This window comes from Rhinopithecus roxellana, chromosome 15, assembly GCF_007565055.1.
Source record: "Rhinopithecus roxellana isolate Shanxi Qingling chromosome 15, ASM756505v1, whole genome shotgun sequence".
Taxonomy (NCBI): domain Eukaryota; kingdom Metazoa; phylum Chordata; class Mammalia; order Primates; family Cercopithecidae; genus Rhinopithecus; species Rhinopithecus roxellana.
The window spans coordinates 16,795,897-16,809,403 of NC_044563.1; the positions used below are offsets into that span (position 1 = coordinate 16,795,897).

At 47.6% G+C, this 13,507-nt stretch overlaps 1 protein-coding gene across 1 annotated transcript in view; it reads left to right on the forward strand.

Moving 5' to 3' along the window:
* The first annotated feature begins 1,874 nt into the window (after positions 1 to 1,874).
* Positions 1,875 to 13,507, forward strand: part of CRY2 (cryptochrome circadian regulator 2) — a 38,062-nt gene continuing 26,429 nt past the window's right edge. Inside the window, exons 1-3 of the mRNA XM_010371046.1 lie at positions 1,875 to 2,174; positions 10,431 to 10,539; positions 12,871 to 13,013. Coding sequence (XP_010369348.1) covers positions 1,960 to 2,174; positions 10,431 to 10,539; positions 12,871 to 13,013 — 467 coding nt within the window. The 5' untranslated portion in view covers positions 1,875 to 1,959. The remainder of the gene's footprint in view (positions 2,175 to 10,430; positions 10,540 to 12,870; positions 13,014 to 13,507) is intronic.

A 13,507-nucleotide genomic window follows, 5' to 3' on the forward strand; every position in this document is an offset into this window, starting at 1 on the left:
ACAGAATACAGATATAGCATTATGGGAATTTAGAGGAGAAAAAGGGAAGAGGACCCATCTCTGAGGTTGTTTAAGGGAGAAACACCTCCTTACGCTCTGTTCCATTCCTAGCAAAGCACCAGCCTTGTGGAGAGAAGAGGGGATAGGAGAGGGGGAACACAAAACCTTAAAATAAAAGTAGTGAAAGTTGGCATCGATTTATTCAGCAAGCATTTGGAAAGGAAATTCAAAAATAAGGACAGGGCCAGGTAAGGGGACTAGGATAAACCTCTAAGAGCCTGCCAATATGAGACTCTAGTTCAATTTTTACTCAAATAATCCTTGAGCGTTAGTTGCCAAGCACTGTGCTAGACTTTGGACATACAACTGTAAATAAGCCACAGTCCCTGCTCTCCAGGAGTTTATACTTTAACAGGGCAGAAAGACATTTAAGCAAGAAATTCCAGTATTGTGTGCCAAGACAAGTGACCACAAAGAAGCACAGAATGAGACGGGGCACTATTCAGGTTGGGATCAGACAGCAAGAAGGTGACATCTATACTGAACAATGATACAGAGCAAACTGGAGTTAGAAACAAAGAAGGAAGAGGGAGTGTGATCTAGACTGCGGGAACAGCTTGTGAAAAGCCCTGGAAATGGCAGAGAATGCCTAGGATTGCAGTGACACTGGTTTAGAGAGTGATGCCAATTAATGCCACTAAATTGCAGACTAAATTGCTAAATACTTTCATCACACTGTCCCAGGTCCAGGAAGGATTCCAAGCATGGGCTCAACCTAGGGCCAAGTTGAAACAGACTGTTCTCCACCTGATAACCCCAAAGCTGCAGCTTGACTAAGCCATCTTAGCCTTCCCCAACACCTTGTTGCTGGTGTTTATAGCTTCTCTTGCCATTTAGTCAGTCAATCAGCAAGCTCTATGCTAGACGCCAGAGGAATAAGAGGGTTCCACCTGGCGTCCCAGAAGAATGGGGACAGTGTCCTCCACATCTCTGAACTCCACCCGGAATCCAGCACAGTGCTTTGCACACAATAGTACCACTGGATCTACTAAACAGACTAAAAGAAAATAAATTCATCTGATGGCATAATTACGATCTCAACTCAAGTCCTCCACATTCCCAGTCCCTACTCCCAAATCCTCTACTGCTGTGTTATCAGGGCACTCCTTCCCCATCCTTGGACTCTGCCACTTGGAATACCAAGGATCTTCGCACAAAGAGAAGTATAGCTTCGTGGATAAAAGCAGAAGTTTCGAAATCAGAATAATCTGGGCGATATCCTCTTAGTAGCTTTATGATACTCAGCAAGTCGCTCAACCTGCAGCACCCTCCATTTTCTTCATCTGTAAAACGAAAATAACAGCAGTTCTTCCACTGGTGTTCGTTAAACGAATGTAACTGGGCTGAGTTGAGAATAGTAAATGAGACCGACTACGTAAGGAGATGATTATGTCTCTTGCCATATAAAGTGCACTTAATAAATGGCAGTTGTAGTAGAATGATGTAGATGGTGCTGGTGATGATGTTGGTGATAACAGGAAGGTCAGTTGTCAGTTTTGCAAGTCTCTGGCTGTAGTCACAGCAACCCCTACCAGCCCAGGCAGCTTCTTCTAGAAGCAGGCCCTGAACAGGACATGTGTAAGAGATCCGCTGTCCCTCGAGACTCGGCCCACTCCCGGCCCTCTGCGGACAGCGCCAGCCTGCGTCACTTGTCCGCCTGCCAGCTCCACCCGGGCGGACGCACACATGGTAGGAACGTGAGGGGGCGGGGCCTGTTCTGGCGCCTCTGGGCCAATCGCCGGGCGGGAGGCACTCAGCCAATGGCACAGGGGCTCTAAGGCCCTGGGGGCGGGGACGAAGGGAGGAGCTGTGGCGTCATAGGTCACTGGGCGGTCTGTGGGCGGGGTCCGCGTCGCCTACCGGGGCGGAGCGGGGGTGGCCGGAGCAGTCTGGACAGTCATGGCGGCGACTGTGGTGACGGCGGCAGCCGTGGCCCCGGCGCCAGCGCCCGGCACGGACGGCGCCTCTTCAGTGCACTGGTTCCGCAAAGGGCTGCGGCTCCACGACAACCCGGCGCTGCTGGCGGCAGTGCGCGGGGCGCGCTGCGTGCGCTGCGTTTACATTCTCGACCCGTGGTTCGCGGCCTCCTCCTCAGTCGGGATCAACCGATGGAGGTGAGGGGACCCGGGGCGGGGTGGCGGGGACGCAGCCAGGACCCTGACCCTGGGGTGACCGGCGAACAGCACGATTCCCCCAACCTCTCCACGGCTGGGAGGCCGTGGAGAAGCCGAGACCGGGGAAGTAATTCGTCATGGTCCTAACGCGCCGGTGGGCCAGGGCTCAGCCTCTGACAAAGCGCGTTCGCGCTGTTACTCCTCTTGAGCCTCACAACTGCCTGTGGAACGGAGATCTTGATCCCCGTTGTACAGATGAGACCCTTGAGCCCTGGAGACCCAAAGTCGACCTGTCCAAGGACTTGCAGCCAGTGAGTGGCAGAACAGGGCCTCCTGGTCTAGGGCTCTTACCGTCTACTCAGGGAGGGGCAGAAGGGAGATACTGTAGTGTGAGGGCGGGACGGGTTTTTGCTCGCATTCTTCAAGTAAAGAGCCCATTGCTGGGCTCGGGGAGATCTTTCCTAAGCCTCTGGCTTGTCTGAATCCGCCCTACCACCCATCCTGGCTTCCCTGCGCCCAGACCGTCCTGCCTCTAGGGGTGTCAGGTGACCCTGGCTTAGCATTAAATAAGGTCTTCTCCCCTATATTATAAATAAAGAAGTCAAAGGCGTCTTCAGGTGGAATCGCTTTGTGTTCAAAGCTCCAGAGAATCCAGGGGATTCTCCAAAATGGTTTAAGCCCTGCTCCGGAGCTTTGACCTTGATAAAAAAAATTTAAAAGGATCCAAAGTGTCACCCCGTCATCCTCTTGTCATGATTTTAGAGGACAGTTGAGCCATTAGAGATGAGACTTCTATGAACTGTTGTGCTAAGGTTAGGGAGCAGGAAAGCCATGATATGAAGGGTCCCTCTGATGACCCCCCAGGAGATGGAGTCGACATGATCATGGAAAAAGATGAACAGGTCGTTAATGTATTTTCTTTGTAAACAGTATTCAAATTAAAGAGTTTTGAGACATCATGTACCCATCGCTCTTCAGAACACCTAGTGGCAGTCGCTGGGTTTGTTTGCATTGTTCTGGGGAATGTTTGCTTGTGGCCTTGTTGCATCGATGGACAGGGTTATTTCCAGGATACCGTGGCTCTCAGCACACCATTCTTTTCTCTCCAAGGTGTGTACCCTGCTAAGAGAGTGAGTGCTCCTAGCAGTAGGTCTGTTCAGTGTCCCCTCTTGCCCAGTTTATATAGAAGGAACAATGAAAGAGTCCTGTGGAGAGCCTGCCCACAGTTTTCAGGCTGCCTTATCGCTCTGTCTCTGCTCCAGTTTTCTACAGATAGGAGGTTGGGTTTGACAAGCATCATCACATGACCATCCCTAGTGTGGACATTAAGCCAAGCCTCAGACTGCCCTGCACCAGTCAGAGCCAACCAAATGGAATCCGACTACCTTCTTGTTACAGTGTCACAGAGTTTCTTCTTTTATTGGGTTTTGGGGGACATTGCATAGTACTGCCTACTCTTTTTTGATAAGGGAGATTAAAAATCAACAATAAAATTCCTATTGATTAAACTCCAGTTTGCTAGGAACCAGATGTTTATGGATTTTTGTGGGTCATCATTTTGTGATCGTGCTGTCAATCTAGTGAAGGAGAAAAGGAATGTGGCTCAGATGCCTGAGTCAAATCCTGAAGTCAAAGGCTGTGTAGGAATGCAGATATTAATTGATTACTTAATGAGTGCCTAATATCTGCCAGGTAGTGCTCTAGATGTTGCTAGGGATACAGCAGTGAATAAGCAGTTGTGTCTGTGCTCCAGAACTCCTGGAGCCTACATTTTATTGACGGAAGACCAGCAAACAATCATTTTAGTGAATTTAGTGAAACGAAGTGCCATGAGAAACATAAGATAAGGGGACAGACTAGAGCAGTGGTTCTCAATCTTGGCTGCTGTGTATTGGAATCCCATAAGGATCTTTAAAAGATGCCTGGGCCCCTTTCCCCCAATTCTTTTCTTTTTTTTTTTTTTTGAGATGGAGTTTTGTTCTTGTTGCCCAGGATAGAGTACAATGGCACAGTCTGGGCTCACTGCAACCTCTGCCTCCCAGGTTCAAGCAATTCTTCTGCCTTAGCCTCCCAAGTAGCCAGGATTACAGGCGGCCACTGCCACACCTGGCTAATTTTTTTGTTTTTTTAGTAGAGACAGGGTTTTACCATGTTGCCTAGGCTGGTCTCAAACTCCTGACCTCAGGTGATCTTACCTGCCTTGGTCTCCCAAGCTGCTGGGATTACAGGGCTGAACCACTGTGCCCAACCCCTTTCCCCCCGTTCTGTTAGAATTGTTCTCTGTTATGACCTGGGCATTAAGGTTTTGGGGTTTTTTGTTTGGTTTTTGTTTTTGTTTTTTGTTTTTTGTTTTTTGTGGGTTTTTTTTTGAGACAGGGTCCTGCTCAGGTGACAACCCAAGCTGAGATGCAGTGGCATGATCATAGCTCACTGCAACCTTGACCTCCTGGGCTCCAGCGATCCTCCTGCCTCAGCCTCCCAAGTAGCTGGGACTGCAGGCTTGCACCACCATGCCTGGCTAATTTTTGTATTTTTTTGTAGAAATGAGGTTTCACCATGTTCTCCAGGCTGGTCTTGAATTCCTGGGCCTAAGCAATCACCTGCCTGAACCTCCCAAAATGCTGTGATTGCAAGCATGAGCCACTGTGCCCGGCCTTGGGCATTAAGGTTTTTAAAACTCTTATTGCAGCAAAGCTTGAGAAGCACTGGACTAGAGAAAACCTCAGTCCTGAGCTGGGCAACCTACGAAGTGTGTTGCAGTGCATTGGCAGGAAGTCTAATTAGTCTTGGCATTCAGAAGAAAGAGGTGAAGTAACACAAACAGATTGAATATAATAACTGCTCCTGGGCCTGGTAACAGACACACTCCTACCACCTCCCCCATTCTGCTTGCTTCCTGGATCAGTTGAAGGCAGAGCTGCATTCTCTTGTGCACAAAGTTCGGGATAGAGGGGAGGACTGGAGCCAGCCATATCTTGACATGACTGTAGTATATGTAATCGTCCCGTGGCTATTTCTGGATTCTGAGAGTGGTCTGAGAGAATTGTGCTGCACCATAAGGTCCTAGCTCTGCAGCTGCTTAAGTTGCCTCTGAGAAGCCTCCCTAGGAAAGCAAGGGAACATCTGCAAGGAGGGGAGGACCTAAAATCTGTGACTCTATTTCCCTCCTGCTCCTCCTACACTGATTCCCACACAGTGTTTTTCTGCAGATGAAATCAGATTAAAATAACTATGAATGGCACTAGGAGTAAAAAAGGACAGAGAAATGCAACCAAGAAATACACACATTGATTAGCGAGAAGAAGGCTAGTATACTCCTTGCCTTGGTGACGGTGGGAAGTTTATGGGCCAATTGTAGCTATATGAGCCTCAGGACTTTTTTTTTTTTTTTTTCCAAGTGCTGCTTGGCTAAATCCTTTCACATTTTCTCCAGCCTCACCTCCCCCAAATTTGCTACATCTAGAAGGAGTTACTGCAGCAAGAAGATGAACAAAAGGAAGATGTGAGCAGTTCCTAGATTTAAAAATGGCCTCTGTGGTTTTTCATTACCTTTCTCTCCCCACTGCAACTTGGGTAGGTGTTAGCAACAATTCCTCTTCCACGTTGTTTAAATCATTTTGTCCCTGGCTCTGTGCTGCGCCTCTTTCAGGAACTTCCGGGACAGAGGGAATTTGTAAAAATAAAATATGTTCCCTCTCAGCCCATTTCTCTCAGAATTGGTAAATAGGGTAAACTGAGAACTTCCCAGGATGCCCCATGAGAACAAGTGTGCCTCTCTTCCCAGATGCTGAGAGCTGAACACTGTTGGACTGTTGGGCGGTGGGTTGAGAACTAGTCTACTGGCAGGGAAACAGGAGCTTCTCTGAGCTATTCGCATTGATATCTGAGAGAGGCACTTTACCGTTCTGCTGCCAAGGAAATGTTTCTGTTTGCCCAAAGGGGATAAAAACCTTCATCTTTCTCTTTGAAATTAGGAAAAAATAAATATATTTTTAAAATAATAAGTTTTTAATATTTAAGTATTTCTAGGTTATCCTTTTCCATGGGGCTTAAGCTCTCTTAATTACTTAGGAAAAGTTAATTTCTATTAATATCCTATGTAGCCAATCTGTGCCAGCCAGTGGTATCATCATTATTGTTAGATAACCTTGGCTTGAAGCAGAAGAACTTGGTCAAGGACAGCCTGGACCCAAAAGAATTCACTGTTATCTTCCCTCCCCCTATTAAGAACAAATAAATAAAATATTCCTCAACACAGGATCAGCCATCCGTAGAGAAGGCCTTCCCAAAATGTGAGTACTTAATCAAAGGATCTGCTTGTTTTATTCTAACAGGCTAGCCTTGTAGAGTCCCTGAGTTATAGTGTCCTCTCTGTATTTTTGGAAATCCTAGTCTGGTTTTCTCTAGTTCTGCCTGCCTCTGGCTCCAGAGCACTTACGTAATAATGTAATTCAGTTGCACATGTTGTCTAATCCAAAGGGTAAGCTTTGCTCTCCCAGGACCATGTGCTCTGAATTTTGGCCATGTGAGCTCAGCTAAGAGCTGCCAAGGGTGAAGTGCCAGGCCCCAACACCACCGCCTCCAATGCCCAGGCCAGTTTCCTTCAGAGTCCCCTCATTGGAGTAAAGAGAAATTGGAGTAAAGAGGAGGGTTCTAAGGGACCACAGAAGGCCCAGGGTTCTCTCTGGTGAAAGAATGCATATACCTGCCCAGTGAGCCTTTGTCCAGTCGCAGCACTGCTCCAAATGTGATGGACAGCTGTCACCTGGCAGGCCTCAAAGGTGGTACCCTAGTGGTGGCTTCCCATTCTATGCATTCTCTTGCTGTCTGGAGTCTGGAGATACTCGGGACCCTCCTCACATCTCTGCCTATTGCCTCCGTGTGGTGGCTGTCCTGAGCCCTCCCTTCCTGGGTTGACTTGGGAGGGAAGTTGGAAGAAGCAGAGCGTTTCTAGCAGGCCAAAGGGGAGGCAGAAATATGGATGCCCAAAAGAGAAAGTTTAGTAGAAACAAACTAGAAGCAAAGAAAGGCAACTTGTAACAGAGGCTAGAAGTAAAGTTCAGTGTTCTAGAGTAGTGCTTGTGAAACTTTAATATGCAAATGAATCACCAGGGGATCTTGCTAAAATACAGATTCTAATTTTGGAGGTCTGGGTTAGAGTCTGAGATTCTGCATTTCAGCAGACTCCTGGGTGTTTCATAGCCAATGCTGCTGATTGTCAGACCACACTCAGAGGAGGAAAGATCTGGCAGCAGAGGTGTTGTTGGCCTTTGAGTTGGCCTCTGGTGCTCCCTAACGGCTGAGCCCTGGGCAGCACAACCTCAGTGCTCTGTTGAGAGGCAGTGGCTGGCTAAAAACGAACATGTCAAGCCTGACAGATTGCCTGGGTTTGAATTCTGGCCACTTATTAGATATATATAATGTTGGGCAAGTTCCATAATCTCTCTATGCCTCAGTTCCCTCATCTGTAAAATGGGAATGATAATAGTACCTACTTGATTGGGCTGTTTGAGAATTAAATGAGATAATGTATGTGAAACAAGTAGAATAGTGCCTGTCAGTGTAAACGCTCATTAAATGTTAGTCATTGCCATTATTATCATTATTTTTATTGAGTTGCTGGATTCAGAGTTGGGCCTTCTACCAGCCTCACATCTCTGCTTTCTGCTATAAACATCTCTTGTGAAAGAAGAAAAGGGCTCTCATAGGATTAGCTGTACTTTAGAGATGCTACGAGAAATTTCTCCTTTTAGTAAATGAGGTCTAAAAATAAAGTTCTATAGAAGGCAGATTGCTACATGTTCTGGAACCTAGATTTCATGTGCATTCCAACCTTATTTATAGCTTCAAATCAAAGTCCTATGCAGCCTCGTAGACTGTGAAGGAAAAGGCCCCGGAAGCGCGCAGCAAGGACACTCCTGGGAGCTGCAGATGGAGGACCCTGTGTCCTGGGGTTATAGAATTTAAATCACCGCTCCTAACCCTAGGCATTCTAGCTGGCAGAATCCAGGTTTCAGATGGCATGAGACCATTTGCATGGATTTCTCTTCTTTTCCTTCTAGAAGAGTGGTGAGGCTTGGGGGAGGCCAACACAAGTGACGCACTTGCAGCTCCCTTTTCCTTTTCTGGAGGTGTCAATTTTTCAAAAACAGAAATTCACAGAGGTGGAGCTTTTGGTTTGCATAAAGCAGCATTCAACCTGTTAGTCTTCCATCCCAACCCCTCAGAGAGTCTTCCACATGCTCTTTTGCAGACATGATGCTTTGAGCCAAGCCCAGGACTCAGCCCGTGCTAGAATGTAGGTCGGTGGCACTGGCCGTAGGAGTGTGTCAAGTTGTGTACGTCAGAGGCAGCAGTGGGAGCTGGTTCTAGTTGACAGCCTGGGAATAGTCACTGCTTCTGTAAGCCTTCAGTAGTGAGAGAATGTGACTGTGATGTGCCATTCCTATTGTTGACAGAGAAGAATGCTGGGGATGGGCAGAGACCCAAGGGGTAGATAGCAGGTGCCTCGGAGGTATCTGTGACATATGCAGATTGACCTGTGGGTTCCTGAGGAAGAAGATGAGAATGCCAGTGGACTACCTGTAGTCAGATTGCTATTAGAGAAAAGGATTCCAAACTCCTGAGGGCCTGCAGAATCTCAGCCCCTGGAGCAGAGTTGGTGTACAACTAGGAATCTTTAGAAATGGGGCACAAAGCCCTGCACAGTGGCTCACGCCTGTAGTCCCAGCACTTTGGATAGCTGAGGCGGGCGGATCACTTGAGGTCAGGAGTTCAAAACCAGCCTGGCCAACATGGTGAAACCCCATCTCTACCAAAAATATTTTTTAAAAAATTAATTGGGTATGGTGCACATACCTGTAACCCCAAATACTCAGAAAGCTGAGACAGGAGAATTGTTTGAACCTGGGATGGGGAGGTTGCAGTGAGCCAAGATTGCGCCACTGCACTCCAGCCTGGGCGGCAGAGCAAGACTCTGTCTCAAAAAAAAAAAGGGCACAGAGAGGAAAATGTGGGTTTCAGAGTGACCACCCTAGGTTCCTGAATCCCCAGCTTTGTCACTTAACAGCTATGGTCTTTGGCAAATTAATTTACCTCTGAGTATCTCAGTTTCCTCATCTATAAAATAAGGATGGTACTATTTCCTTCAAAACGGTTGAGAGATTTAAATGCAGAAATGCACTTAAAAAGCATGACAGAACCAAAATCCCATTGATAACCTTGGTTGCCTCTGGGGAGGGAGGGAGGGGAAAACCCTTTTTACTGTGTACTGCTTTGTCTCTGGAATTTTGAGCCACATGAATAGTTTATTTGGTTATAATGTTAATTTAACTTAAAAATAAAACACTGAAGGCACTCAGCAAATGTTAATTTCCTTTCCCTTTCCCCTGGTGATCCAGGTCTGCTGCTGAAGTTATTGCGTATCTGTAGTCTTCCCCATCCCCACCCCCACAAAAATGTGAAGATAGCTATTGAGAAGTACCTTTTAAAGCCTTCTCCTTCTTGGGATGAGAATCTGATCACCAGAACCCTGGAGAAGCCTGGAGAGTAAGCCACCTGCCAAACAAAGCTGTGGGAACTAGGGACCCATTGCGGGCTGTGAGGCTGTGACAACAGAAATACGCATGGCCCACAGCATGCATGCAGAGAGTCAAGGAGTCTTTTCCACCAGAGTAAGGAGGATTTTCCCAGCTATGGCAGTCTGGTCCTCTGCTAAGAGGACCTTAAAGCTTCATACCACGGTATTGCACTGGCTTTTCAGATGGCTCCCATGTGAGTCTCACAACAACCTCGTGCTGGGCAGATACTTATATCTAGCCCCCGAGACTGCGAGGGAGTAAGTGACTTGCCTCTGATCACACAGAAACACCACACTAGGAACAACACATTTATCTTGTGATGTCTGTGTGCCAAGCACGGTGCTAAATGTTTTTCACACATTATTCGATTTTCTTTTCTTAGCAATTTTATGAGGTACTAACATCAGCTTCACGTTACCGATGAGAAAACAGGCAAAGAGGTTAGGTGATTGCCTAAAGTCACACAGCTAGTAAGTGGCAAGGCCAGGGTTTGAAGCAGAGCAGCGCTGATCCACTACCACATCCCTCCTGGGCTGGAACCCTGGCCTCTCCAGCCCTAGTGATCATGAGGCTGCCTGTTGGGCATAAACAGCAAACCAGTTTCTCCCTGCTTTGTTAGGAAAGAGAGCCACTCTTCATGATGTTATTACTGACAAGGCCTGTGTGAACTCTGCAGGTTCCTACTTCAGTCTCTGGAAGATTTGGACACAAGTTTAAGGAAACTGAACTCCCGCCTGTTTGTAGTCCGGGGACAGCCAGCCGACGTGTTCCCAAGGCTGTTCAAGGTAAGCGTGCAGAGCCCCAGACAAGACAGTGAGATTCTGTCCCTGAGGGTTTCCCCACAGGCTGAGTGAGATGATATTCCGACTGAGGGAATGGAAACATCAGGGCTGGTCTGGCTGTTGCTGCTAGAGAAGTTGGGAGCAAAGGCAGCCAGTTAGCTTTCTCTTGGAATGAAAACTGTGTTAAGGAAAAAAATTCTGGGAAACCAGTGTCTTGTTGGAAAGCTCTCAGCTCAGTCCAGACATAGGATGTGGTAAGTCATTCCACCCCGGATGCCACTGGCTTCTGTCGATGTTTTCTTGGCTCAAGCCAGCAAGATTTATTAGGGTTCCTTCTAGGCCAAGACTTTGAGGGTGGGGTTTCATTTATAGCAAGGTGTGTTTCCCATCTTGCTTTGCGCTGCTTATTGGGAAAAGTCAGCCTTTCTGAAGAAGCTTTCTTGTTTCCCATGGGGTAAATGATTGATAGAAATCTTCATTTTGGTGCCACATAGGTTTCTGTTTGAAGTATCAGGAGGCCAGTCTACTTTTCCCTCAATCCCTTTAAAAGTATATTCTAAGGCCCACACAGAAGCACAGGAACTCATGGACAGAGGGCTCTGACACAGACTGCCATCATCCTCAGCAGCACACAATGATTGTCTTGCCCCTCTCCATCCTAATTCCGAAACAAAAGGAAAAGTCATGTCGAGGCAAACAGCTTAGTGAATACATCATCCTTCAGTTCCCCTCCCCGCACCCCCACACATAATTGCGCATACATGTACAAATCACACGGTGCTAGTAATTGCCCACATTCATTGAGGGCTGCCTATGAGTCAAGCGCTGTTCCCAGTGTTTGTTTACATCAACTCACTTCTTCCTCACAGCAGGCCTAAGAGGTGGCTACTGCTATCCCGATTTATAGGTGAGGAAACAATAATTGGTTGTGAAGTTAACAAGTGATGATCTTGGATTCTGACTCTAGAGCTGTGTCCTCACCCACCATACCATATAAATACATTTGCCTCCCTTCTCCCCTCAACATTGCCCTTCTCTTCCCCAGCAACTCAGAGGCCAACCCACTTCTAGCCCAGAGCTATAGCTAGGTCATCCATTCAGTCATTTAATGTATTTTTATTGAGCTTCTGCTAGGTACTAGGCCCCATACTAGGTATAAGGATAATGATGATGAGCAAGACAACATGGTTTCTGCTCTGAGAGTTCACACTAATGGGGGAAACATGGCAAGTGTATCACTGTCATATAATACATGCTGCAGTGGAAAAAAGACAAGGTGCAGAAGAATTATACTGAAGGAGGAGGTCAAGAAGGCTTCTTGGAGAAAATGTCATTTAATAATATTGTTATTGTTCACAGGTTACAATGAGTATTCAGTGGTGTAATCTATATGAACTGTAAGCATGGTACCTGACTTATAGCAAGGGCTCAATCAATGTTTAATGCTGGTATCCTCAAATGAGGGATAACTGGCCCTGCTAAGGACCCACTCCCCAGGCAGGGCTGAGTCAGGACCAGACCAGTCTGTACATGGCCAGGACATTTGCCCCTGTGGTTCAGAGCTTTCAGAGACCATGACCAGAGACTTTGGAGAATGTGTTTTTCTTCTTGCAAGTTGCATGCTCTAGGGTTTTCTGTGGGTTGTCTGTACAACCATTCACTGGGCCAGCTTGCTATGAGATCTAGAAATTCCTACCAGAAATGACTAAAGGCTTAGGAAAGAACTTCCTTCTTTCCGACATGCAGCACCTCTGGTCAGTTTCCTCTGACCTCCAGACTAAGGATCGCTTCTCCTTTCCTGACTCTCTCAGGGCTGGAACCTATTAGCTCTGTTTGCTATTGGCCTCAGGAGTGTTGCTGTGGAAACAATTAAGACAATTCACATAGCACAACTCTGCCAAGAAAACTAGGCCACAAGTCTGCAGGGCTGTGAGGAGCTCTGGGAAAAGCTTGCTGAGCAGGTGGAAGGCTGTGGTCCTGTCCCACTCGTGAGTCAGTGCCACTCTCTGGGACTGGGGGTCTCCCAGGAGCATTGTATTTATAGCCTCCTGCCGCATTCTCCTACCTCAAGGACACAGCAAGTGCACAAGGCTGCCTACCTCTCTTCCGACTCCACTGTTGCTGTGCTGTTGGCTTCACCATACTGCCTGCCCTCCTCAAACTTTCTGAACCTCAACTTGTTTGCTTTCCAGATCAAATCGCTGTTCCTAGTTTGTTTGCTGCCCATCAGACAGGTCTCTAGACTAGCTCTCTGCTCTCCCAGGAAGGAACTAAGAGTCCAGCTTCCACCTCCTCCCCAAACAGTGTCGAGCATAACAGATCCTCTCCCCACAGGAATGGGGAGTGACCCGCTTGACCTTTGAATATGACTCTGAACCCTTTGGGAAAGAACGGGATGCAGCCATCATGAAGATGGCCAAGGAGGCTGGTGTGGAAGTAGTGACTGAGAACTCTCATACACTCTATGACCTGGAAAGGTAAGAGATGGGGCCCAGGGGTCAGGTTACCAATTGTGAGAGTTAGTAATTTGGGCCCTTGGTGAGTGAAACTCAGAGAGGTTCAGCATTAGGGCCACCTGACCCAGGAGGCATGGCATCTTCTAGAAGCTGGAGGAGAATAGGCCAGAGTCAGGGCCTATAGAACAGGTCACGAAGAGCTGTACCCGATTGGGGTGGCAGAGAGGCTTGTTAGGCCCAAGGCATGGAAGCAGTGAGGACCCACACTCAGGGCGTCTACAGATCTGCTCCTAGTATGCCCGAGTCCTACCTGTGCCTCCTACTCCCACTTCCATCCTGCACAACAGCTGCCCTCTGACCTCAGTGGACCCTGTCTGTTACCCCTCCAACAGACCTCTGTTCACACAAGTCCAGTTTTTGTACCTAAGATGAGTTCCTAGGCTGGGCATGCTGACGCATGCCTGTAATCCTAGCACTTTGAGAGGCCCAAGTGAGAGGATCACATGAGTTCAGGA